The sequence below is a fragment of the Dendrobates tinctorius genome, unplaced genomic scaffold (assembly GCF_039654945.1).
Source record: "Dendrobates tinctorius isolate UK_male_01 unplaced genomic scaffold, ASM3965494v1 ptg000001l, whole genome shotgun sequence".
NCBI classification, from domain to species: Eukaryota; Metazoa; Chordata; class Amphibia; order Anura; family Dendrobatidae; genus Dendrobates; species Dendrobates tinctorius.
Window position 1 is genome coordinate 4,041,282 of NW_027361669.1, and position 27,413 is coordinate 4,068,694.

Consider the following 27,413-nt stretch of genomic DNA (forward strand, 5'->3'; position numbering starts at 1 on the left):
CAGCCTGACCCATCTGTATGAAAGTTCAAGCTACTGCATTAACTGCCCGAAAATCAGCTGAACGACCAGTGCTGGACAGATCCAACACCTGGCTACAGGACATTTCATATTATATGCGACTGATGAAATATCTGATAATCCAGCTCCGGAGTCATACTAAAACATATACCATGCCACATTTCCCTGCATACATCATCTGATGTTCTGTAGTGTCAGTATATCATAAACCAGTCACTTTCCCTGTATAATGTATGTAGCGTACGACATGCAGACACCAGATGGGCGATTTATTATAGCGCCATTTATTCCATGGCACTTTACATGTGAGGGGTATACATAATAAAAACAAGTACAATAATCTTAAATCAATACAAGTCACGACTAGTACAGGATGAGAGAGGACCCTGCCCGCGAGGGCTCACAATCTACAAGGAATGGGTGAGGATACAGTAGGTGATGGTAGAGCTGGTCGTGCAGCGGTTTGGTGGATCGGTGGCTACTGCAGGTTGTAGGCTGATGTATCATATACTATGACGAGTTTTTTATTAGTGGAGCTCAAGCGTACATTAGTGCCTGCCTGGTCGGCGTTTATTTTTGAGTCTTCATTATTAACCTTTATACCCCTTTAAACCAAGTGTCAAACATACTGGGCCGATAATAGGGCGTCTGTCTGATCAGGACACAGGTTGGGGGTTGGGTCAATCTTTCCTGGATCAGTGGTCTGACAAGACGTGGGCATATTAGGGAAAATTAGATAACTTTGATTTGAGGTGCTGCATTTTTCGGTACAAAGTTGTTACCATACTATACAACACTAAAGGGTTACTACTGGGTTATAGCGCAGGGGATTCAGATTCTAAACACCCTATACAAAGTTGTGTGCTTGTGCGTGATCTTCGATAAGAGGCCTCTGACTCTCAGAATAGTGAAAAAGCTAACGCCTCGGACCAGGACAAGGCATCACAGGGTGGCTTTGGGGGGGAAACCAGCAAATTCAGAGTGTACAGGTGAAGATAACCCAGCACACTCTTATCAATGTTCATGTGCTGGTTACCATGTGATGCTGTACCCGCACCTAAGGGACAGTTCTGATCAGTATGAAACAAAAACCTATGCATATTTGTATCCTTAATAGTATACAAATTCGATAAATTGATATAAAAAAAAAAAAATCACTATGGGGAAAAAGTGTTTACAGTATTTGAGAATTTTAGTCAAAGTTGCCCAACACTAAATTACAAGTTGTCTAATACAGACCTGAATATTACCCCAATACATTCACACATACAAGATCCACCTGTATTAGAGAGCAAAACCACATACTAATAACATCTATCACAATGGGTGACTTGGCCATTGTGTATTACAATGGCTTGCAAAAGTATGCACGCAGTTAGCATTTTGTGTTTTACTGTCTCACAACCTGGAATTTCACTGCTTTTATTTTGAGTGTTTGCATCAGTTCATGTAAGGGTAAGTGCACACGGTGCGGATTTTGCTGCGGATCCGCAAGCAGAGCACAGTACAATGATATCCAATGGCTTTTAAAAACCGCTGTGCACATGCTGCGGATTTTTCCACCCAGATTTGCTGCAGTTTTAAATCTACAGGATGTCAATTCTTTCTGCGGCTTCCGCTGCGGTTTGACACCTGTTTCCATTGTCCATGTCTTTCGGCAAACTCAAACCAAGCCTTACAATTTGTGTGCTTAATTAAAGCCTTTTTTTCTGTCCACTCTTCACATAAGAGGACACTTCTATGGTGTGTCTGGCTTATTGTGGCTGTATGGACAGATAGGCCAGTCTTTGCTTGGGAATCCTGCAGCTCCTTCAGGGTTATGTAACTCAGCAGTAATAGTAATAAGGCATTACGGAAACTAATATTAGGTTCCTCTGGGTCTCACCTTAATATTGCAGAAAGCAATTTGTAAAACCAGCAGGGTAACAAAATAGTGCATCTAAGGCAACTCGAGATGGTGATAATTTTCCGAGGACAAACAGATCAACTATATAGCGTTGCTATGCAATTGACGATGAACAGACCGTCGCACAACATCCAAGGAATGTGACAGAGGATACAATGGGAATATTACCAGACCGCTTCATCATCATGCAATGCTTTTCAGAAATAACCCAGCTAGCTGCACTATTTCTGAAATCTATGTAACCAGTGTGACAGCACCCACCATATTTACTATCGTGCCATAGATATCCACCTACACAGACATTACCATTCATATACAGTAGATGGCAATTGCTTGATATATGCAGCCAAATAGCAATTCTCATTAGGTGAAGTTTGAAGTGAAGTGTAAGTCACCTAGAAGAGTGGTGAAGCAATGGTAGAGACACAGAAGATCCTCGCATAATTTGCTTTGTTGATTGGTGTGTACAGAAAGTGCTCACTAGAGTTGAGCGACTTTGGTCGGATCGGGTTTCATAAAACAAAATTTGTTTCAGATGAAACTGGTCCGACTAAAGCAAAAAAAGTCGGAGTTTCGTCCGAAACCCGACCCCAATGCAAGTCAATGGGGAATAAAAGTCGGCATTGGGCGGATGACATTCATCCACTCAATGCACTTTTATTCCTCATTGACTTGCATTGGAGGTCAGGTTTCGAACGAAACTCCGACTTTTTTTTGCCCTAGTTGGACCAGTTTCATCCGACTCAAATTTTGTTTTATGAAACCCGATCCGACCAAAGTCGCTCAACTCTAGTCATAAGTATTCAGACCGTTTGCTCAGTATTGAGTAGAAACACCCTTTTGAGCTAGTACAGCCATGAGTCTTCTTGGGAACGATGCAACAAGTTTTTCACACCTGGATTTGGGGATCCTCTGCCATTCTTCCTTGCAGATCCTCTCCAGTTCCATTGGGTTGGATGGTGAGCGCTGGTGGACAGCCATTTTCAGATCTCTCTAGAGATGCTCAATTGGGTTTAGGTCAGGGCTCTAGCTGGGCCAGTCAAGATTGGTCACAGTTGTTCTGAAGCCACTCCTTTGTTATTTTAGCTGTGTGTTTAGGGTCATTGTCTTGCTGGAAGGTGAACCTTCGGCCACGTCTGAGGTCCAGAGCACTCTGGAAGGGGTTTTTCATCCAGGATATTTCTGTACTTGGCCACATTCATGTTTCCTTCAATTGCAACCAGTCATCCTGTCCCTGCAAGCTGAAAAACACCCCCCATAGAATGATGCTGCTACCACCATGTTTCACTGTTGGGGTTGTATTGGGCAAGTGATGATCAGTGACTGGTGTTCTCCACACTTACCGCTTAGAATTATCACCAAAAAGGTCTATCTTCGTCTCATCAGACCAGAGAATCTTTGTTCTCAGTCTGGGAGTTCTTCATCTTTTTTTTTTAGCAAACTCTATGCGGGCTTTCATATGTCTTGCACTGAGGAGAGGCTTCCGTCGGGCCACTCTGTCATAAAGGTCCGTTTGGTGGAGGGCTGCAGTGATAGTTGACTTTGTGGAACTTTCTCCCATCTCCCTACTGCATCTATGGAGCTCAGCCACAGTGATCTTGGGGTTCTTATTTACCTCTCACACCAAGGCTTTTCTCCCACAAATGCTCAGTTTGGCTAGACAGCCAGGTCTAGGAAAACTTCTGGCTATCCCAAACTTCATCCATTTAAGGATTATGGAGGCCACTGTGCTCTTAAGAACCTTGAGTACTGCAGAAATTCTTTTGTAACCTTGGCCAGATCTGTGGCTTGCCACAATTCTGTCTCTGAGCTCCTTGGCCAGTTCCTTTGACCTCATGATTCACATTTGGTCTGACATTCACTGTGAGCTGTGAGGTCTTATATAGACAGGTGTGTGCCTTTACAAATCATGTCCTAACAGTTTAATTAAACACAGCTGGACTCCAATGAAGGAGTAGAACCATCTCAAGGAGGATCACAAGGAAATGGACAGTATGTGACTTAAATATGAGTGTCTGAGCTAAGGGTCTGAATACTTATGACCATGTGATATTTCAGTTTCTTTAATAAATTTGCTAAAATTTCTACATTTGTTTTTTTCAGTGAAGATGGGGTGCAGAGTGTAGATTAATGAGAAAAAAAATGAACTTTTTTGAACTTACCAAATGGCTGCAATGAAACAAAGCGTGACAAATTTAAAGGGGGTCTGAATACTTTCCATACCCACTGTATGATCATGGAAAAAAAAAAAAAAAAAAAAAAAAAAAAATCACAATGAAAACACAAGGCAATTGAATAGTTATTAGTGATGAGCAAACGTGCTCGGGTAATAATAATAATAATAAATTTTATTTTTATAGCGCCGACATATTCCGCAGCACTTTACATTTCAGAGGGGATTTGTACAGACAATAGACATTACAGCATAACAATAATCACATACAGTAGATTATAACAAATACCAAGAGGAGTGAGGGCCCTGCTCGCAAGCTTACAGTCTATGAGGAAAGAGGTAGACACGAAAGGTGGGTGGTAACAGTTGCCCTGATTGTATGGACCAGCCATAATGTTAAGTGTGTAACAGTACAGACACAGAGGGCTAATGGATGCATAAAGCATGTGGGAACATGATGCTGGGAACCTGGTTATGGTAAAATTTTTGGCTCTGCCACACAGGGATAGGTTAGGTTAATGTGTTGAGGCGATAGGCCAGTCTGAATAAATGCGTTTTCAGGACACGCTTAAAATTGTGGGGACTGGGGACTAATCGTATTGACCTGGGAAGTGCATTCCAAAGAATTGGCGCGGCACGTGTAAAGTCTTGGAGACGGGAGTGGGAGGTTCTGACTATTGAGGATACTAACCTCAGGTCATCAGCAGAACGGAGGGCGCGGGTAGGGTGGTATACTGAAACAAGGGAGGAGATGTAGGGTGGTGCTGAGCCATGGAGGGCTTTGTGGGAGAGGGTAATAAGTTTATACTGAATTCTGGAGTGGATGGGTAGCCAGTGTAATGACTGGCACAAGGTAGAGGCATCGGTGTAACGATTGGTGAGGAATATGATCCTGGCTGCAGCATTCAAGACAGATTGGAGAGGGGAGAGTTTTGTAAGAGGGAGACCGATTAGAAGAGAGTTACAATAGTCGAGACGAGAATGAATAAGAGAAACAGTAAGAGTTTTTGCAGAGTCAAAAGTAAGAAAAGGTCGAATTCTAGAAATGTTTTTGAGGTGCAGATGACAAGAGCGAGCCAGTGATCGAATGTGGGGGGCAAAGGAAAGCTCGGAATCAAGTATGACCCCAAGACAGCGGGCATGTTGCTGGGGAGTAATAGTGGAACCACAGACGGAAATGGCAATGTCGGGTGTAGGTACATTAGTAGCGGGAGGAAATACAAGGAGTTCAGTCTTTGATAGGTTCAGTTTCAGATATAGTGAGGACATGATATTAGACACAGCGTTTAGACAATCGCCAGTGTTTTCTAGAAAGGCTGGCGTGATGTCAGGAGAAGAAGCGTATAATTGGGTGTCATCAGCATAGAGATGGTACTGGAAACCAAATCTACTGATTGTTTGACCAATAGGGGCAGTGTACAAGGAGAAGAGGAGGGGGCCTAGAACCGATCCTTGAGGAACCCCAACAGTAAGAGGAAGGTGAGAGGAGGAGGAACCGGCAAAAGAAACAGTAAAGGAGCGGTCGGAGAGATAGGAGGAGAACCAGGAGAGAACGGTGTCCTTGAGGCCAATGGAACGGAGCATAGTGAGGAGGAGCTGATGATCCACAGTGTCGAATGCTGCAGAGAGATCCAAGAGAATTAGCATGGAGTAATGACCATTTGATTTAGCTGTTAGCAGATCATTAGAGACTTTAGTGAGGGCAGTTTCAGTGGAGTGTAAAGAGCGGAAACCGGATTGGAGAGGGTCGAGAACAGAGTTTTCTGAGAGATAGCGGATAAGACGGGAGTGGACCAGGCGTTCCAGGAGTTTAGAGATGAAGGGAAGATTAGAGACAGGTCTATAGTTAGCGGCACAATTTTGGTCGAGGGATGGTTTTTTAAGTAGTGGATGTATGATGGCATGCTTAAATGAGGAGGGAAAAATACCAGAAGAGAGAGAGAGGTTAAATATTTTAGTTAGGTGAGGGGTGACAGCAGGGGAAAGGCACTGGAGGAGATGTGACGGAAATGGGTCACTGGTGCAAGTAGTTGGGCGAGAAGATGCAAGGAGCCTGCTTACTTCTTCTTCTGTGACTAGTTCAAAATCAGAGAGTGAGTTAGATGCAGTGGGGGAGGGAGGACAGTGCATGGTATGAGGGGATTTGGAGATAATTTCCTGTCGGTTCTGGTCAATTTTTTCTTTGAAGTAATTGGCCAGATCGTCAGCTCGGAGCTCAGTGGTTGGGGCCTGTACTCTTGGATTGAGTAGAGAAGGTAAGGTGCTATCCAAGCATGCTCGGGAACGGAGCGATTTCAGCGTGCTCAAAAAATATGTTCCAAGTCCCCGCAGCTGCATGGTTCGCGGTTGTCGAACAGCCGCAACCCTTGCAGGGATCAACTGTTAGGCAATCCCTACATGGATGGCGGCTGTCGCACAGTTGGCAGACATGAACGCATGGGGACTCGATCAAAATTATCGAGCGTGCTGAAGACACTTGGTTAGCACCTTATCTGTGCACGTTTGCTCATCTCTAACAGTTCTATGTGCTATACAGGCCCAGTCATTTAGTCAGTACCAATTGTGCTTCTCAGGTTCATCTGTTGAGGCAGGCATGTAGAATGAATCACTTGGCCACAGGCCACAGACATTTCTCAGAGCCTTTACATCTTAGTATCAAAAGCAAATGTCAGATAAAAAAAAAAAATACAATCCATGCTCATGAAGATCTGCTGCTAGCTGACAGAAGATCTCATAAGGAATAATCTAATAAATGGCTAATGAGCAGAGAAAAAAAACAAAAAAAACTAACATTGATCATAAGGGACGGGATAATCTAACAAGTCAGCTACAATGCTTGTATAGCAGAGAAGCCTTGATACCAGTGAGATAAGTCATGTTCAGATGGCAAAACCTTATATCCAAGATATTCAAGAAAATGTGTCCAGCTTTTAGCCAAATGGCACAGGAGCAGAGCCGATTTCCTACACACTAACAAGCTCTGCATGCGTGTCACCTGGAAGACCTAGACGACCACCACTTGTGATCAGCTCAGAATTACAAGCTCTAATCAAATTTTACAGGTGGTATCAAAATTTAAGATCAAATATAATCAATATGCCCATTGATGTAAAGGTAGACCTCCCCGATTTATCATATATACTGTACACCATGTCAATATGAGTCACGGACCTGTCCCAGATCCAGCTTCTCCTGAATGTGCTGATGCAACTTGCAGAATGGAATATCTAAGGGATAAAGGCTTATTAAATGACACAATGAGAAACCATTCCTAACTTGTCGAGTGGCAACCTTCCAGCCACATGGTGATTTAGAAAGACACCGAGGTAGGAAATGCCCATCATGCTAATCCCCTACACATCTGCTGCAGCTTGTGTCTACATGACACACTGTTCCAAAACACTGGTACTATTTTTTCCAGGTCCGTGCTTAAACATGGGTATATGAATGAGGTCTTAAGCCCCCGTCACACACAGCGAGATCGCTAGCAAGATCGCTGCTGAGTCACAAGTTTTGTGACGCAACAGCGATCTCACCAGCGATGTCGCTGTGTGTGACACTTATCAGCGACCGGCTCCCCCGCGGGTATCGCTGATTGTCCTGGGCCATTTTTTGATCGCTAGTCTCCCGCTGGCCAGCACGCATCGCTGCATGTGGCAGCGGGAGACCATCGATCAGCGAGCTCCCAGAGCTTTAAGCAGATGCTGGGAGCTGGTATCCAAGGTAAATATCGGGTAACTAAGCGCGGGAGTCGCTTAGTTACCCGCTATGTACCTTGGATACCAGCGTGCTCGCATTGGGAGCTAGTATCCATGGTAAACAGCGGGTTTCTAAGCTCCGCACACACTTAGTTACCCGCTTTTTACCTTGGATACCAGCTCACAGCGCCACCACGTTGGTATCCAAGGTACATAGCGGGTAACTAAGCGACGCGCGCGCTTGTTACCCGCGTTGTCGCTGGTCCTGATCGCTGGTGAGATCTGCCTGTTTGGCAGCTGACCAGCGATCATGTAGCGACACCAGCGATCCTGACCAGGTAATATCGTTGTCGGGATCGCTGGTGCGTCGCTCTATGCAACGGGGGCTTTAGGGAGTACAGACAGCAGAGGTGGGTACTCATCTGTTAGCCATAGATAGTACAAAGATGACCCCCCCAACCCTGGATAACCTGTCCTGCAGTACATGGACCAGGCATGGCTTTATAAGAGCACTGTCTAACCTAGTACTTCTCCTGTGGTTCTGCTGCAGAAAATACAAACAGCAAGTGGCCAAGTCAGCAAAGACTTCAGTTTTCTGGCGTAGGACACATTGCAAAAGCACAGAACTATGGTGGGACAAAGTATGGTTACACCCTCACCTCTCAAATTCTGCAAAAGTGACAGTGTTTATTACACTGTGGTGCAGGTCACTAAAAGTGCATAAAAATGAATTTGATGCATTGCAGTCCAGAGAACCTTTCATCAAGACTAGCGTCTTTATAAAAAAAAAAAAAAAAATGAGGTATATACAATGGGGAAAATAAGAGTTTGGTACACTGATTTTTCTAGTTTTCACACCTACAAAAGAAATAAAAATATGGTGAGGTCTAATTTTTATCATACATACACTTCAACTGTGAAAAACAGAATCTAAGAAAACAAAATCCAGAAAAATCAGCCGCAGAGACTCAAACATAATATATGAGCACTCCCAGATGCTCCAATAACATCTGAGTGTACTCTGATAAGATGTTATCTGAACACGTTCGCTTATCATTACTAAGGACAAAATTGTAGACCTGCACACGGCTGTGATGGGCTACAGGACAATAGGAAAGCAGCTTGGCGAGAAGGCAACAACTACTGGCACAACTATTAGGAAATGGAAGAAACAAGATGACTGTCAATCTTTCTCGGTCTGGAGCCACGCAGGATCTTGCCTCAAGGAGGATTCTGAGAAAGGTCAGATATCAGCCCACGACTACACAGGAGGACCTGGTCAATGATCTGACGACAGTTTCAAACATTTCCTTTAGTAACACACTACGCTGTCATTAATTAAAATCCTGCGGGGTATGCAAGGTCCCCCTGCTCAGGCCAGCACATGTCCCGGCCCATTTGAAGTTCGCCAATGACCATCTGGATAATCCAGAGGAGGCATGGGAGAAGGTCATATGATATGAGACCAAAATAGAAGTTTTTGGCATCAACTCAGCTCGCCGTCTTTGGAAGAAGAAGGATCAGTACAACCCCAAAAACACCTTCCCAACCATGAGCCATGGTGGGTAAAACATCATACTTTGGGTGTGCTTTTCTACAAAGCTGACAGAACAACTGCATTGTATTGAAAGGAGGATGCATGGGGTCATGTATCGTGAGATTTTGGCCAACATCCTCCTTCCCTCAGCAAGAGAATTGAAGATGGGTAATGGCTGGGTCTTCAAGCATGACAATGACCCAAAAGACACCTCCAGGGCAACGAAGGAGTGGCTCCGTAAGAAGCAATTTCAAGGTCCTGGAGTGGCCTTGCTTGACTCCAGACCTGAACCCAACAGAAAATCTTTGGAGGGAGATGAAACTCAATGTTGCCCAGAACTAGCCCCGAAACCCAAAAGATCTGGAGAAGATCTGTATGGAGCAGTGGCCCAAAAGCCCTGCTGCAGTGTGAGCAAACGTGGTCAAGAACTACAGGAAACGTCTGACGTCAGTAATTGCAAACAAAGGTTTCTGTACCAAATATTAAAGTTCTGTTTTTCTATTGTAACAAATACTTCATGCAATAAAATGCAAATTATGTAAAAACCATACAATGTGATTTTCTGTTTTTTATTTTTAGATTGTCTGCCACAGGTGAAGTGTACCTACAACAAACATTAGACCTCTCCATTCTTTGTAGGTGGGTAAACTTCCTAAATCAGCAGTGTATCAAATACTAATTTTCCCCACTGTACATGCTGAATGGAGACAGTGATTGTTGCCTATGTGAAAGGGCCTTAAAGCAGTCTGTCAGCAAACTATGACTGTTCAAACCAAGGACAGGCGCTCAGTGCACCCTTGGCGTGACCATTTAGGTGCACCTTCCTACCTGTTTCCCCATCTCCATCCCCCTCAGGCGCTATAAAAGGCAGAGCTGTCAAATGAGGAGGGGCTGGGTCATCCAGACAGTCCCCAAGGCATCTATGAGCCAAGTGCAAGGCTGTAACAATACTAGATTAATTAGAGCGCATAATGTTCCTCTGCGGCTATATAATAATGGGCTATAAGGCAGAGGTCCCAATACTGATTTGTACCTTGTAATGTGGTGTTGCCCCAAATTCCACACATTTGGGGTGTGTTTGAGTGCAACTACATGCCATTTTATTCCTTGAGACATTTTAGAAAAGTAACAGCTTGTTACCTTGCATCATCATATACAAAGCACTGACACTTTGATTTGCTCGGACAGCCTGTATAGGGTGGTAAATGGCCTGCGGCTTCGATCCTTAGGGCCCCGTCACAGATAGCGACTCACCAACGATATCAACTCGTCATAATCGCTGGTGAGTTGTCACACAGACAGCTTCACCAGCGATCAGCACCAGTGACGCCGCGCACTTTAGTTACCAGCGCGCTGATGCAGGGAGCTGGTAACTAAGGTACACGTCGGGTTTCTAAGGGGCGTGCGTCACTTAGAAACCCGATGTGTACCTTGGATACCAGCTCCCTGGCATCAGTGCACTGGTAACTAAGGTACACAGAGGGTTTCTAGGCACTGCCTGGTGCTTATAAACTCTGCGTTTACCTTAGTTACCAGTGCGCTGATCTCACGCCTGTCACACGCAGCGATGCCTGCTGGCCAGCGGGAGTCCAGCGATAAAAAAAAAATGACCTGGCCATTCCAGGACGATCAGTGTCACACACAGCGATCTCGCTGGTGAGATCGCTGTTGCGCCACAAAACTTGTGACTCAGCACGGGGCTTTAGTCTTATTTATAAAGCACAGGCACTTTACTTGCTAGGATACCGTATAGAGGACAACTAACAAGCTACATTTTTTGGTCCTAATGTTTATCCATGTGTGAGATTGTGGTTTATCTCTAATTGTAAAGTAAAGCTATGACATAAATATACACTGAACGACATATCGCTTGTTTGGATTCGTATATACTGCAATCTTGGAGGTGTTGATTTTGGTATACTGTGCTTGCAATATAGGTTTCTGTTGATTATTGGAACAAGAGGAATTTACGCTTTACTTACCCTTTTTTCACATGGTGATCTAAATATATATGGTAGATTCGGCCCGATATCCCTTGATCTTTTAAAAACACAGAACTAGGGTCATATAGGGATAGAAAAAGGACAGCCATCGAGTAGGGGGCGCCATTTGTGCCATCATATAGGGCGACGACCTTCGCGGTAAGGTAGACACAGAGGAACATTGCTACCTATGGTACATTAACTTGTGTGATTATTTAGAATTGATCGATATGCTTTAAAATAGAAAAATAGAACAAACATGTTTAAAAAAAAAAAAAAAAAAAAGAAGTGAGATTAAGGTTTGTTTGTTTTTTTTTTAAGGGATTTGATAATTTAATTTATGACCTTGGAAATAATACACAATTTTCTATTATGTTAGTGATCTGCCAGCTGTCCATCCCAAGACTGCTTTAGCAGGCAAGGAAATCAATTGCCCTCCATTGAAAGGATGAGTTTCATCCAGGAATTTATTCCTAAAAATTAAATTGCATGCTTCACCTTGAAAAACTTGTATTTTAAGAGATAAGATACCCTGTTCAAATTTGAAAAAAATAACGTGTGGGCACAGTGGTTAGATTCCCGAGGCCTTGCTTCCCTAACCCCGACATTCAAAAGACGACTACTGTCCCTAATAACTAAATCTGACGACTCCTAAACTTAGTAGACACACACCCCTTACAGCTTAGGGTTAAGCACAAAGCTCTCTGCGGAAGCCAACATACGCATAGAGACATGGAGGGATATATACCCAGAGGAAGGGGACACGTCCTTGAGTCGCATGTGTGTTGGGGTCTTCTACTCAATAACATGTACACACGACTGACCTTTTTTGCTTCCTTGTGTATCGAGTTGGGTACGGGATGGGAAATTTACAGTGCAAAAGTTTATTGTAGAACCTCCTGGACTCAACGGTGAATAGGACGGATATCTCCTTGGAGTTTACTGGAACGTCGTTTTGCAGGACACGCATTGGGTAAGAGAATGGGGTTGGGTGGTATTTAGAGGCCTTAGCTTATGGTGAAAATTTTGAACTATTTTTTTTTTTTTTTATGTTCAATAAAAATATGGTTGAAAAAAAAGTTGAACAAGTAGGTGGGAAGGCGCCTTAGACTGCAAGTGCCCCAAAAGTCTGAACATTTACTTTGTATCTTCTTTTAAAGGGACTATCATGCTCAATCAGCTTATTATACAGTTGATCAGCCGCCCATGAAAACCAGCTTGGGCAAGCAGGGGATGGCCAAGGTGGAGGTAGCCGGCTGCGTGTGATAGATGTAGTTTCCATACGGGTGCAGGCTGGGGCAGTCTATGCATGCATTTGGTGCACCTGACTAGGCTACAGCCGCCTCACGCTCAGACGTTGGGCATCCATCACCAGTTATTTTAGCTACAGCCCTTTGATGCATTGTTTTTGTTTACATGTTGTACATTTTGCAGACCAAAATTAAAAAGGGCACAAAAGTCTTACCTGAAATGGTCATGTGGTAAAACCAGTGCTAACCACTAAGCCACCGCACTAATGCTACAATACAATGGTTTGGCTTTCATTTCGGGGGGAGGGGCCTTTCTTTTTCCACCCCACTTTTATAGATGCCAGGTTTTTCGAGGACTGATTTGACCTCTTCAATTGTTCCACTGAAGGTGGGATAGGTTGTTTATTCCACTTGTTGGGAGGCAGAGGACACAGTACGGTAATTCTGCCATGTTCCCCACTACAGGAATCACTGAGAGCAAACGACAAATTTAAAACTGGGGTCGTTATGAAGGTGGCAACACAAAAAAACAACACAATTCAGATACTTTGGGGCTGCGGATTTTTACAGCATTTATTGTGCAGTGAATATGACCCAGGAATGATTCTCCGGGTCACTGAGATCACAGCCGCACCAAGCGTAAAGCGGTTAGTCAGTGACTAATCTAAATTTGTATTTAAAATAAATAATGCACCTGCTGCTTCGGACATTGGTAAGGTTTTTATGGATAAATAGGTTTATTTTCTCTATTTTTAATTGCTTTATTTTTAAGTCCCCCATTGTTGATTTGAACCTGATCGCTGTGTACAGCATCGTGGTATGTAGAGACAATGAGGGTCTCCGCATGAAGCCCACATGGGGACCCGAGTACCCAGAACTACAGACAAAGCAGGACCACCGCACAACCCAGGATCTCAATGTGCAGCCTAAGGCTGGTTTCACATTAGGGCTTTTTAAGCGCACGCACGGCCGGGGGTAGCTCCGCCCCCGAGCCGGCTCTCTGCCCGGCGTGCCCGCCCCTTGCTTGTAGCGCCGCCTCCTAGCGGACAGCGGCGCACCCTATCTTTAGCATAGGGTGCGCAGATCGTGCGCAGGCCGTGCGCTAGTTGCGCTTTGACCTGCGCTGCGCACTTCTGACGGTGCGCCGTGCACGCCAAAATCCGAAAAGTTCGATTTTGGCACGCACGGCGCACCGTCAAAAGTGCGCAGCGCAGGTCAAAGCGCAACTAGCGCACGGCCTGCGCACGATCTGCGCACCCTATGCTAAAGATAGGGTGCGCCGATCGCAGGCGCCGCTGTCCGCTAGGAGGCGGCGCTACAAGCAAGGGGCGGGCACGCCGGGCAGAGAGCCGGCTCGGGGGCGGAGCTACCCCCGGCCATCCGTGCGCTTAAAAAGCGCTAATGTGAAACCAGCCTAACATGCATGTCTGTAGGCCTCTGATGATCATACAGGTGACCCCTGTCAGTTAATTAGGTCCTGCATACACATGGGGGGCCCAATGATCATATACTGTCCTGTGATTGGTAGCTAGTGGTTCCTCAGGGGCGGTCCCACAGGGCATATGGCAGCAGGCCACACAGCAGCATGACAATGAGGGCCAGACGTAGTGTCCCTACCCTAACCAGTGGGGGGCGCAGTGTGCCGGGCAGCAGCACAAGGAAGGCTCTGGACATGCTGACATGGCGGCAGCAGCAGGCTGGAGCCCACCGCGGACATGTGCGGTGACGGGCAGCATGGCGGCGCCGGCTATACTCACGGGGTGCTGCGGTCGCTGTACTCATTGGCCACAGTCTCGATCCCTCCAGCTCGGGCCACCGCTACGTAGCAGCTCTGAAAGCCCAAATCGATTCCTACCACCGACATGACTGCAGCCCGACACCCTGGCAGCGGACAGCACGGGGGATGCGGAGACAGCCGCACTACACTCCGCCGCGGGAGATGAATGGAGTGCTGGAAGATCTCGAAAGATCTCGCTGTCAAAGGAGGAGTAAAGGAAAGAACAGCGCCGGCAGATCTCGCGATACGTCCGACGTCATAACCTCGCTCTAACCTGACCAATCGGCTCCTCCCTGCGCCTCAGCTGGACCAGTGAGCGTTTCGTAAAGTCGTGACGTCACTGGGATGAGCGGGAGGCGCCTGGTGACTAAGCTCCCTCCTCACGCTTCGATTTTCCTTTGAAGGGGACGGGGCGGGGCTTCCTCGGAGACGCCGCCGTTGTGTGCGTCATACGCTCGTTGATGCAGTTGCTACGGATACTGCAGGGATGTGGGAGTAGCCCCGCCCTCCGAGGCCGTGACGTAGCCATTGCTAGAAATAAGCTCTGGGGCAAGTGATGGGGATGGTTGAGTGTAAATCTGCATAATTCATGCTAATAAATGCTAATTGTCAGCAGGCTGAGGGGAGCCGCAGCCATGTGTGAACAGGCATAGGCACTTAACCCTTTGTAGGCACAGGTCTCTTTTTTCTTCCAAAAGCCATTCTTTTCTTTTTCGCCAGCATTGCTGGATGTCACAGAGGGCTCATATTTGTCCGCAGAAGATATGATTTATTCTGCCATAAATTACATTCTCTTCATTCTGTGGTCAACACGATCGTGGCGCTACCCAATGTGTGATGTTACCTTACGGTGATCGTGGCGCTACCCAATGTGTGATGTTACCTTACGGTGATCGTGGCGCTACCCGATGTGTGATGTTACCTTACGGTGATCGTGGCGCTACCCAATGTGTGATGCTACCTTACGGTGATCGTGGCGCTACCCAATGTGTGATGTTACCTTACGGTGATCGTGGCGCTACCCAATGTGTGATGTTACCTTACGGTGATCGTGGCGCTACCCAGTGTGTGATGTTACCTTACGGTGATCGTGGCGCTACCCAGTGTGTGATGTTACCTTACGGTGATCGTGGCGCTACCCGATGTGTGATGTTACCTTACTGTGATCGTGGCGCTACCCGATGTGTGATGCTACCTTACGGTGATCGTGGCGCTACCCGATGTGTGATGTTACCTTACGGTGGTCGTGGCGCTACCCGATGTGTGATGTTACCTTACGGTGGTCGTGGCGCTACCCTATGTGTGATGTTACCTTACGGTGATCGTGGCGCTACCCAATGTGTGATGCTACCTTACAGTGGTCGTGGCGCTACCCAATGTATGTGAGTCGCCCCGTCCCAGGGCTGTGGGGTACTCGGTACCGGGCCAGTGTCAGTGGGATGCATCACAGCAGCGGTGACCCGTTCCGTGGCCCTGGGCGCCCAAATCAATGGTGGAATGTATACGTAGTTAATGGAATACTTCATGATGCCACCTGTGGTGTTTGGCAAGCAAGGTGTTAAGCCAACGCTGCGTACAGATCCTCTGGGGCTGATGGTGTGTTACAGCACAGATGGTGTAGCTCCCCACAGGTGAAGCTGTAACCACAGGGCAGTGTAGATGTGGGGACACTTTGATGGTGTAGTGTCCGGCGCAAGGGATGTGAGGAATGTTGGTACCCAGATGTAGCGGTGCTTGCGCACAAATGAATGGAAGACACCAGGGCTTGCAGTTCCAAAGCTTTACTCACAGTTCGTGGTACACACTGGTGCCTGCCTCCGTGCCGTGTCCTCCGGGGCAGAGACTCAATCAACCTCCCAGGTAAGTCAGGCTTCTCCTCTTCAACACTCCGCCAACATGTACCTTCGCTGAACGACTCCTCTATTGCGCCTTTTAGTGTTAAGAGCTCCAGTACCATGGTACTCTGAAGTTCCACCTGTCAGATGTTCCTAACAACTCTACTTGTATGACAGACAGCTGTAGCCTCTCTCAGGGACTCCCTTCTCCAGAGTCCTGGCTCTCTATTCAGTTGCTGTTGTGCCCCAAGTCTTAGATGGGAGTAGTGCATTTACAGCCAACTACTCCACCGGTGTCTGCTGCAGAACCATAAGTGTCCATACAACCTCGGGGACCGGGCCCCGGCCTTGCGCTGAGAACCTATAGGCAGGGTTCCTCTTCCAACCCACAACTCCTCTCTGTTCTCCTACTCCTTCGTTCCGCGCTGTTCCTTCTCTCTCTTATGGAAGCTTAGGTTGCAGTTCTACGTCTTTCTCCTTCTGTTCCTTTCCCGTGCTAGCTGGCTCAGATCACTGAGGCAGCTGCAGCACTCCTTCCTCCATCCCTTCCTCCAGGGATCCCCACTCCTCCCGAGTGGCCTCCTCTCAGACTGACTTCCAGACTGAACTCTCAGACTGATCTGTAATTCTAAACCTTCCAAACCCTTTATATGAATCTCAACTCCACCCACCTCCCAGCACATCTCGTGTTACGAAGCAAGAACCCACGAAAGGTGCTCTGCTACCCTCTAAGCATGAAGCCGCAATGTGGTCAGTGCTGAACTATCCTGTGTGTGGGGTGCAGGTGTTGGAGTATGGAAAAGAGTTCCCAACTTACCTAGGTGGTGGGGCACCACACCTTAGGATAAGGTGCAGTACCTCTGGCGACTGAGCCCCAGGGGCGCCACATATGATGTTATCTTACGGTGATCGTGGCGCTACCCAATGTGTGATGCTACCTTACGGTGATCGTGGCACTACCCAATGTGTGATGTTACCTTACGGTGATCGTGGCGTTACTCAATGTGTGATGCTACCTTACAGTGGTCGTGGCGCTACCCAATGTGTGATGTTACCTTACGGTGATCGTGGCATTACCCAATGTGTGATGTTACCTTACGGTGATCGTGGCACTACCCAATGTGTGATGCTACCTTACGGTGATCGTGGCGCTACCCAATGTGTGATGCTACCTTACGGTGATCGTGGCGTTACCCAATGTGTGATGTTACCTTACGGTGATCGTGGCGTTACCCAATGTGTGATGTTACCTTACGGTGATCGTGGCGTTACCCAATGTGTGATGTTACCTTACGGTGATCGTGGCGTTACCCAATGTGTGATGTTACCTTACGGTGATCGTGGCGTTACCCAGTGTGTGATGTTACCTTACGGTGATCGTGGCGTTACCCAATGTGTGATGTTACCTTACGGCGGTCGTGGCGTTACCCAATGTGTGATGTTACCTTATGGTGATCGTGGCATTACCCAATGTGTGATGTTACCTTACAGTGGTTGTGGCGCTACCCAATGTGTGATGTTATTTTACGGTGATCGTGGCGCTCTCCAATGTGTGATGTTACCTTACGGTGATTGTGCGCTATCCAGTGTGTGATGTTACCTTACGGTGATCGTGGCGCTACCCAGGGCCGGTTTTAGGCAAAGTGGGGCCCTTGGCAAAGTTTAGAATGGGGCCCCAAATGTTAACATATTTCACATCACACAGAAGCATTTCGATTGTATTTACATGCGCTGAGTTCAGGCCGCTAAATGAGTGTGATGGACAAAATTGAAGAAGTCGTTCAATACTTGTTTCCCGGCCTCTTTCCACCGTCTGAGAAAGAATGATAGGGACAGAACAATCACTAATGGATCACTAAGGGAGTGTGCACACATTGCGGTTTTTGCTGCGGATCCGCAGCGGATTTGGTCCTGCGGATCCGCAGCAGTTTCCATGCGGTTTACAGTACCATGTAAACCTATGGAAAACCAAATCCGCCGTGCACATGCTGCGGAAAATTCTGCGCAGATTTGCTGCGGTTTATTTTCCGCAGCATGTTACTTCTTTTTTGCGGAACTGCAGCTGCAGTGTACGTTCCGGGACATACAAATCAATCAATCTCTCATCCGCACTGCCAAACCGCACTAGAACCTGCATCAAATCCACTGTACACATGCTAGGAATCCGTAGGAAAGATGCATGTGTTTTACCCTGCGGTTTCTGCCAAGAGATATGGATTCTCTGCAGAAAAAGCCGCAGACTAATCCGCAACGTGTGCACACACCCTAACAGATCACCATACAGTAAGTATCATGTTATCAGCACCACATCTACAGTTTACACCCCATAGTCCTCCATATAATATAATCTGCCCCATGGTCCTCCATATAGTATAATACACTCCTCAGTCCTCCATATAGTATAATAGACTCCTCACAGCCCTCATATATTAAAATACACTGCTCAGTCCTCCATATAGTATAATAGACTCCTCACAGCCCTCCATATATTAAAATACACTGCTCAGTCCTCCATATAGTATAATATACTCCTCATAGTGCTCCATATAGTATAATGCACCGCCATAGTCACCCATGTAGTACAATTCACTTTCCATAGCATAATGCACCCCATAGTTCTTCATATAATGTATTCCCCATAGTCCTCGATACAGTATAATGCAGCCCACATATAGTATAATGCAGCCACCCCATAGAGCATAATGCAGCCAACCCACAGAGTATAATGCAGCCTCGCCATACAGTATAATGTAACCCCCATAGAATATAATGCAGCACCCCTCCCAGGTCCTTTATACACTTGGATATCCTGACCCGGAAATCCCAGCAGCCAATCCGGGTAAGGTGGGGGTTATTTGAACCTGCTTCCTCTTTCCTCTGGCGCCTGGTTATTGTTTAAGCTCCTGCTTCTGTGACCCAGGCCCGTGTCTATTCTGTGTGCACTATCTGCACGTCCGTGTCCTTGCTCTCTGCCTGTTGCTCTGTTGTGCCTCCTGGCACAAGCTCAATCCCTGTACTCTGCCTGTGTACTCTGTTGTGCCTCCTGGCACCAGCTCTATCCCTGTACTCTGCCTTGTACTCTGTTGTGCCTCCTGGCACCAGCTCTATCCCTGTACTCTGCCTGGTGCTTTGTTGTGCCTTCTGGCACATGCTCTGCTATACTCCTGTGCTCTGTTCCGTATGTCCGTTCCTAGTGCCCCAGTGTTTGTCAGTCTCCTGAGTTATCCTTCTGTTCCATGTCTCTCCCGCTATCTGAGCCATCCCTCTTGGTACTGGCTACCATGGTATTAGAGATCCCTAGGCCTGTCCCTGACGATCCCTGTATAGGGGTTGGTCTTCACTAGGTCGGCTCACCCTGGGCAATCTATTCCACGGTCCAGAGGGTCCACTCTTATAGCTCGCCTCACTGAGGCGTTACAGTATACAGCCCAGCCCACCATGATATACAGCACAGCATGGTATATAGCCCACCATGGTATAATACAGCCCACCATGGTATATAGGCTGTATACCATGCTGGGCTGTATACCATGGTGGGCTATATAATACAGCCAAGCATGGTATATAGCCCCCCAGAATGGAATAATACAGCCCAGTATGGTATAATACAGCCAGCATGGTATATAGCCCTCCCAGCATGGTATAATACAGCCCAGCATGGTATATAGCCCCCCCCCGAATGGTGTAATACAGCCCAGCATGGTATAATACAGCCCAGCATGGTATATAGCCCCCCATAATGGTATAATACAGCCCAGCACGGTATAATACAGCCCAGCATGGTTTATAGCCCCCCAAAATGGTATAATACAGCCCAGCATGGTATATAGCCCCCCAAAATGGTATAATACAGCCCAGCATGGTATATAGCCCCCCCAGCATGGTATAATACAGCCCAGCATGGCATAATACAGCCCAGCATGGTATATAGTCCCCCAGAATGGTATAATACAGCCCAGCACGGTTTAATAAAGCCCAGCATGGTATATAGCCCCCCAGAATGGTATAATACAGCCTAGCATGGTATAATACAGCCCAGCATGGTACATAGCCCCCCCAGAATTGTATAATACAGCCCAGCACGGTATACTACAGCCCAGCATGGTATATAGCCGCCCCAGCATGGTATAATACAGCCCAGCACGGTATAATACAGTCCAGCATGGTATATAGCCCCCCCAGCATGGTATAATACAGCCCAGCACGGTATAATACAGCCCAGTATGGTATAATACAGCCCAGCATGGTACATAGCCCCCCCAGAATGGTATAATACAGCCGAGCACGGTATAATACAGCCCAGCATGGTATATAGCCCCCCCCCCGAAGTGTATAATACAGCCGAGCACGGTATAATACAGCCCAGCATGGTATATATCCCCCCCCCCAGCATGGTATGATTAAGCCAAGCACAGTATAATACAGACCAGCATGGTGTAATACAGCCCAGCATGGTGTTTAGCCCCCCAGAATGGTGTAATACAGCCCAGCATGGTATATATCCGCCCCCAGAATGGTGCTATACAGCCCAGCATGGTATATAGCCCCCCAGCATGATATGATACAGCTGGGCAGGGTATAATATAGCCCAGCATGTTATATAGCCCCCCAAGAATGGTGTAATACCTCCCAGCATGGTATATAGCCCCCCCAGAATGGTGCTATACAGCCCAGCATGGTATATAGCCCCCCAGCATGATATGATACAGCCGAGCATGGTATATAGCCCCCCCAGAATGGTGTAATACAGCCCAGCATGGTATATAGCCCCCCAGAATGGTGTAATGCAGCCCAGCATGGTATATAGCCCCCCCAGCATGGTATGATGCAGCCGAGCATGGTATATAGTCTGCCCCCAGAGTGGCCCCACAGTCCAGTACTCACACTGATTTAAAAAAAAAAAAAACACTCCTAACCTTCTCCTGGTGCCTGCGCTGCTGGCTGCTCCTGTCTCCTCCTGCTCTGTCTGGCACACAGTGAGAGCTCGAAGACGTCATCGCGCCCCCCACTGTGTCAGAGCCTGAGGCAGAGCGGGGAAGGATGGGAGGGGGAGCATCAGCTGACGCTCTTGCCTCCATCACTACCTCCTTCAACGCGGCGGGAGTCGGCGCTGGGGGGCAGGCGGGCCCCCCTGCCTCACAGGGGCCCCATAGCGGCTGTGTGATGTGCCGCTGGCTGGGGGCCCCTGGAGGAGCGGGGGCCCTAGGCAGCTGCCTGGTCTGCCTGCCCCTAACGCCGACCCTGGCACTACCAAATGTGTAATGGAACTTTACTGTTCTGGTTCTTGTTTCACCAGGTTCCAAGAGCTGTATGAGTTACGGAGCTGTGTGACAAGATGTCATCTTCATTGCTACATACTGTGAGAGGTTGACACTCTCAACTGCTTCACAAGGTAGACACATGAACAGTTTTGGTAGCAGATCACCTACTGGTTTTTTTATGGTCTGCATAAAGCCTTTGCAGGGTTCAGCAAAATAAACAGAGCCTTTCTGGTGTAAAAGTAAAACAAAGCTACAGTCGAAAAGAGTCCTTTCCCTGCAGGATTCACCTGCAGACCGCACACAACGTCTTCAACTCCTCCTGTAGCCAAGGCAAAACACCCACTGACTCTCTAGATGGACTTTTTAGGCTAGACCATGTGATGATCACCTGACCGTGACATCATCTCAGGTCTTCTCAGTACATTACACATGCCGGTTTCAGCTCTGCAGGAGGAGTTATGGTGAGCACCCACCCACTCTGTGGTACCCACATAAAACCATCCCATGCATACAACTTCAAATTAACCCTATCAACACGTAGTGTGCCGTAGGAAAAATATACTTGTTTCACATCGCCGATGCTAATATGCATAGTGACACATATTTCCCCTCATACACTGTGTCAGTGACCCTGTCACATACTCCTGGGGGCGCCACATAATCCTGGAAAGGCTGATCCAGCTGGCAGAGGTATCTGGATGGTTCCATGATGAGAGGCTCGGTCAGCCTGAAGAGGAATCCAGAGTGTCCAGAGGGATTCAGGATAGGGAACTGCCAGCAGAGGATTCTGAGGAGACAGAGGTAACAGTAACAATACAAAGCAACAGTCTTCGGATCGCAGAGCAAAGCAGAGTGTGGCCTGAGCAGGAGGCAACGATCCTACAGAATGAACACATTGCCCAGGCACCTCCCCCAAGGGAGGATGCCTTTTATGCACAGAGCATAACAGCACAAACAGCCCTAATAGAGAACAGATGCCCTGCTACTTTAAGTATGTGGAGGAAGCGGGGCACGCCTCCTAAGAGCATTTCCAGGAGACCTGCCAAGGGGATGCAGGTTCCTAGCAGAGAACGGAGCCGCCGATTGTCTGGAGCCACGGATAGGGTGAGTGACGTGCATAGCGTTGGTCTCCCTGTCCATGAGAGACGGGGCCTGCGGCTGAGGGCATGACACCTGGCCTTTGCTCTACATGGAAACTGAAGTCTTGAAGGGCTAGTCACCTGGGCGCTCTTACCCTTCTTGTCCATTAACCATCACACAGGGGCATGGTTCGACACTAGCTTAAACCTACAGCCTAGAAGGTAATATTTCAGTGTGTCCACGGCCCATTTTCTGGCTAAGCACTCCTTCTCAACCATTGTGTAGTTCTTCTTGCAAGAAAACAGTTTCCGGCTCAGATATAGGATGGGATGCTCTTCTCCATTTATTTCCCGTGACAGCACGGCTCCTAACTCAACTTCTGAAGCATTGGTCTGGACCACGAATTCTTTGCTAAAATCTGGTGCGTCAAGAATCGTATGCTTGCACAGACCTCACAAGTTCTTGAAATGCCATCTCTGTGTCAGGAGTTCATTTCACCATTGTCAACTTGGTGCCCAAAAGTAGATCCTTTAATGGTGCGGCAGTTATGGTGAAATTTCTGTTAAATCACCGGTAATACCCCACAATCCCAAGAAACACCCGCACTTCTTGGAGAGTGGTTGCGGCCACTTCTGAATTGCCTGTATGTTATTTAACTTCGGCTTGATTTCACTTCTCGCTTGATTTCACTTCTCCCGACGATGTAGCCTAAGTACCTGGCCTCTTCCTTCCTTATGGCACACGTCTTTGGATTTATGTGAAATCCAACTCTCCTCAATGCATTAAGGATTGCCTGTACCTTTGGCTGATGAATACTCCCATCAAGGTTGAAGACGACAATGTCATCCAAGTAGGGAAGCTACTGCCCGGCTGTGGCTCTGCAACTGTAGACGGCCCAGTGAGCAAGCCACTGTCTGGAACAGTGATCCCAGTGCAGCCACTTCCCTGATAACCCGTGAGGGATAAACTGTGAGTAACGCTGACCGGGGTCAGTAAGAGACTTTGTATGCTTTACATGGTAACGCTGCATGCGTGCTGGACATGGCACAGCCTGTGTGCCCACAGGCCTGAGAGAGCGAAACTCTACTATGGACATTAACAATTTGTCTGTCTGATGTAAGACTGTTTGCCTTGTGTTCCTGTGACTTTGGTTTATGAAGGAAATAAACCACACAGACTGTTACTTTAAGCAAAAGTGTTCCTGTGTGCCTCAATATCACAGCCAAGTGAGTTAGTCCCCGTCCACTCATGTGGCAGATCTCTACAGTAGGTAGGATCCTGCTTCAATTAATAACGCCACAGGCTGGAGGGTGGAGTGCTTGGTCAGAGAGCAAATATGCAAATAAAAGACTGGCACTTCCAAATCAGAAAACTGTAGGGAACAGGTGCGAATTAGGATTAGCTATCTCTGTACATAAAAAAAAATAAAGTTGTACTCTGTAGTGCTCAGGCATGTAAATATGAATTATGAATAGCATTACTGCTGTAGACAATAAGAAAAAAATCGAGACAGGGCATCTGACTAAACATTCTTCTCCACAAGATGTAAGTGCAATTCAAAGTTAAAACAGGCGAAGAAGAATACCCACCTGGCTTGGCGGGGATTCAACTGCTGGGTGGACTGCAGGAAGGTAAGATTTTTATGGTCCGTGTAAATTATCACCGGAGAGCTGGCACCCTCCAGTAGATGTCTCCACTTTTCAAGCGCCATCTAGATAGCTCGAAGTCTACCTTACCCAATAGTATAATTTTGCTCAGCCAGCGAAAACAGTTTGGCACCGACAGATGAGCCCATCTACTTTCAAGAGAAACTGCTTGTTGTGATTTAAGGTGACATAGCACTGGAGAACTCGCAAAGCCCTCATTCTAATGCTGGAAGATTTAAGGTGACATAGCACTGGAGAACTCACAAAGCCCTCATTCTAATGCTGGAAGACTGACACTGCCTACTCAGACCAGTCTCTGACATTGACACCATTCTTGGTTAAGGTGGAAGACGTCTGCAACGGCGTGATAATGGCTTGGCAACAAGACTAGGGTCAAAGACATTGGAGGCAGAGCTTTGGCCTTGACGTTGGCTAGGCATTTGGAAGCACAAAGCGGTCCCTAATGAAGTATCTGACCGGAAGACCTGTCAATAACCGGCGCGTGTAGACACAGCCATGGAAGGCCCAAGAGAACAGAATTAATCTATCAGGATAGCACTTAGAAGGAGATCCTTTGCTGTGCAACGATCTGTAGCGTAATTGGCAGCGTAATGAATTGAACTAGTTTAGCCAGGAGTTTTCTGTGTATGGAGGCAACTGTCAGAGGATGATCCGGTTGTTGGGTAGGGAGCTGAAGTCAAAGGAAGATCCAAATGTATGAAGTTGTGTGCGGAGCTGCAATCCAGATGGGCAGAGATGGAGAGGGACTTCTGCCAAGTAACTTCAGACATTAGTCTTGGAGAGCACTCTGCTGGGGTTTACCAATCTCACTGGGCACTTGTGAACAAAATGTCTCTTGACTCCACAATACATACAAACGTTCTCTCTATACCTCTGCTTTCGTACATTTACAGAAAGTGTAATCCACTCAACCTGCATTGGTTCATAAGCTGGTGATGTAACTTGAGGTAGCAAAGGAGCCCCAGAAGTTGGAGCCAGTCTGGGAGGTCTTCTGGCATGAGTAGACTCTGAAAATTGTTCCAGAGTTTGCTCATGGAAATGGATCCTGGTGGCCAGGTGTATAGTGGCATTCATCGAGGAAGAAAAGTCTCATCCAGGCAGCTCATCCTTAATTTGACCCAGACAGAAGGTTGCCACTAGAGTTTCTTTGTTCCAAGCCAGCTCCATTGCCAAGGTACAGAAGTGTAAGGCATACTGGGCCACAGTATCAGTGCTCTGCTTTACACTCAACATTGCGGGTCTCAGGACCACGACGCTCTCAAATAGGGTTTGCCCAGGCCAGGGCTTGTCCAGACAACAAAGAGACCATATACAGTGGGGAAAAAAGTATTTAGTCAGCCACCAATTGTGCAAGTTCTCCCACTTAAAAAGATGAGAGAGTCCTGTAATTGACATCATAGGTAGACCACAACTATGAGAGTCAAAATGAGAAAACAATCCAGAAAACCATCTTGTCTGATTTGGCAAGATTTATTTTTCAAATTAAGGTGGAAAATAAGTATTTGGTCATAAACAAAAGTTCATCTCATTATTTTGTTATAAATCCTTTGTTGGTAATGTGGGGAGGAGGACTCCCATAGGGTGACTGGGCTGGAACTAAGGGGACCGCCATCAGGGTTTCTGAAGAAACGACATCGGGGGGGCAACAAAGGGAGAGAGACGACTGAAGGTTGCCGGGCGACTGAGGGTGGAGCAAGGATAAAAGGAGCAAGGGGCGTGCTCAGGAGGCAGTTGGCAGCGGGGCTGACAGGAGAGAGGAGTCCGTGCGAGATAGAGGGAGACGGTGTAACGGGCGTTGTGGAGTTGAGAGACGAGCAGGGATCTGTGAGGGGTAAGCGACTTACTCACCGACAACTTTCTTGTGCTCGATCGATACCAGGAGCCGCCCGCCGTCCATGTTCAGTCAGTCCCTCGCTCCGTTGCAGCTGGTCCGCAACCCCCAGCCGCTGCTGTCACGATACACCCACACGTTACAGCGGCCTGGACGCTGCCTCCTTGCCTTTGCCCCCGGCTGCAGCCCTCCCATCACCGACTTCAAGGAACGCCATCTCGCCATAGGCGGCACTAGAGGCCTACGTCCCATGTATAGAGGAGCCCTAGTGAGAGGCCGGCCAACCGTCACCCTAGAAACTGCGACATAGCTGCGCTCTGGGAACAGGAGCCAGCACAGATCCTTCAGGGCCTGTTGCACCCCAGCGGCACAGATTCTTCAAGGCCTGTTGTGCCCCAACAGCACAGATCTTTCAGGGCCTGTTGCACCCCAGCGGCACAGATCCTTCAGGGCCTGTTGTGCCCCAACAGCACCAATCCTTCAGGGCCTGCCAAGCCCCGACCATCACTGGATATCGAGGCACCCGGGTAGCCGCCTCTGCGACCTCTAAGCGGCCCACCTGTGATCCTGAAAGACACCTGGAAGGATAAGTTGGCTATAGGAAATAAGGACCCATAGTTTTGGCCGCACGTGGTCTATGACACCAGGATTAGCCGGATTAGCTGTAGTTTCGATAATAAAAGTGTGGTTAATGTTATTGAGTCCCTGCGTGGACAGATTGTTGTTAATCCTTTTGTTTACTCAACATAGCCCCAGTGGCTTCAATTTATAAACGCTGATTTCACAAACCACACTCAGTCTCGTGTCTCGTCACTGCATCCTGAGAACCTGCTGTACCCTACAGTAATGACAGAGGTCAAACATTTTCTTGGCACACTGTCATGATCCATGCTGGATCAGGACTGATAAAAAGTACAGGTAACCTTTTTTTTCTTAAGCTGTGCTTAAGTTTGGTTTTTGCCCCCGGTGGCCATTAGGATTATTGCAATGTGGTGTCGTTTGTTCTAAGTTTGCCCCCGGTGGTGGTGAGCGTCATTGCACTCTGGTTTCTTTAGTTAAGTGCACATGATTATAATGCAGGTGTGATTGCTCGGGCTCTGCTATAAAAGAATCACAGGTGTTGCAATCAGTGTTGGTGATAGTGTTCATTTCAACCATCCTTGGTGGAGGAAGGAGCTGGAGAGCGTTCCTTGCAGCACTGTCTTAGCCCTGGTGTGGAAGGAGTCATAGGGGATTTCCTTGTAGCTCTGACAGAGCTTGGTGGCAGCGATTCAGGAGGAGAGCTGCATTCTGGTGGTGGACTCTGTTGCCAGGAGCAAGTGCAACAGAGTAAAACTAAGTGGTATTTCCCTGTTTGTGTTTTTCCTTAGTGTGTATTAGTACAGCGGTGGGGCCAGT

The 27,413-nt window shown here is 47.4% G+C and overlaps 1 protein-coding gene across 2 annotated transcripts in view; it reads right to left on the minus strand.

Annotated features, from left to right (window-relative positions):
• Window positions 1-14,673, minus strand: part of HSPA4 (heat shock protein family A (Hsp70) member 4) — a 39,857-nt gene extending 25,184 nt beyond the window's left edge. Inside the window, exon 1 of one of the 2 annotated variants that reach the window (XM_073547000.1) lies at window positions 14,616-14,673. Coding sequence is in view for 1 of the 2 variants with exons in the window: in XM_073546249.1 (XP_073402350.1) it covers window positions 14,322-14,428 (107 nt within the window). In the remaining variant the exon portion in view is untranslated. The other variant, XM_073546249.1, reaches the window with a different exon arrangement.
• Window positions 14,674-27,413: the final 12,740 nt, after the last annotated feature.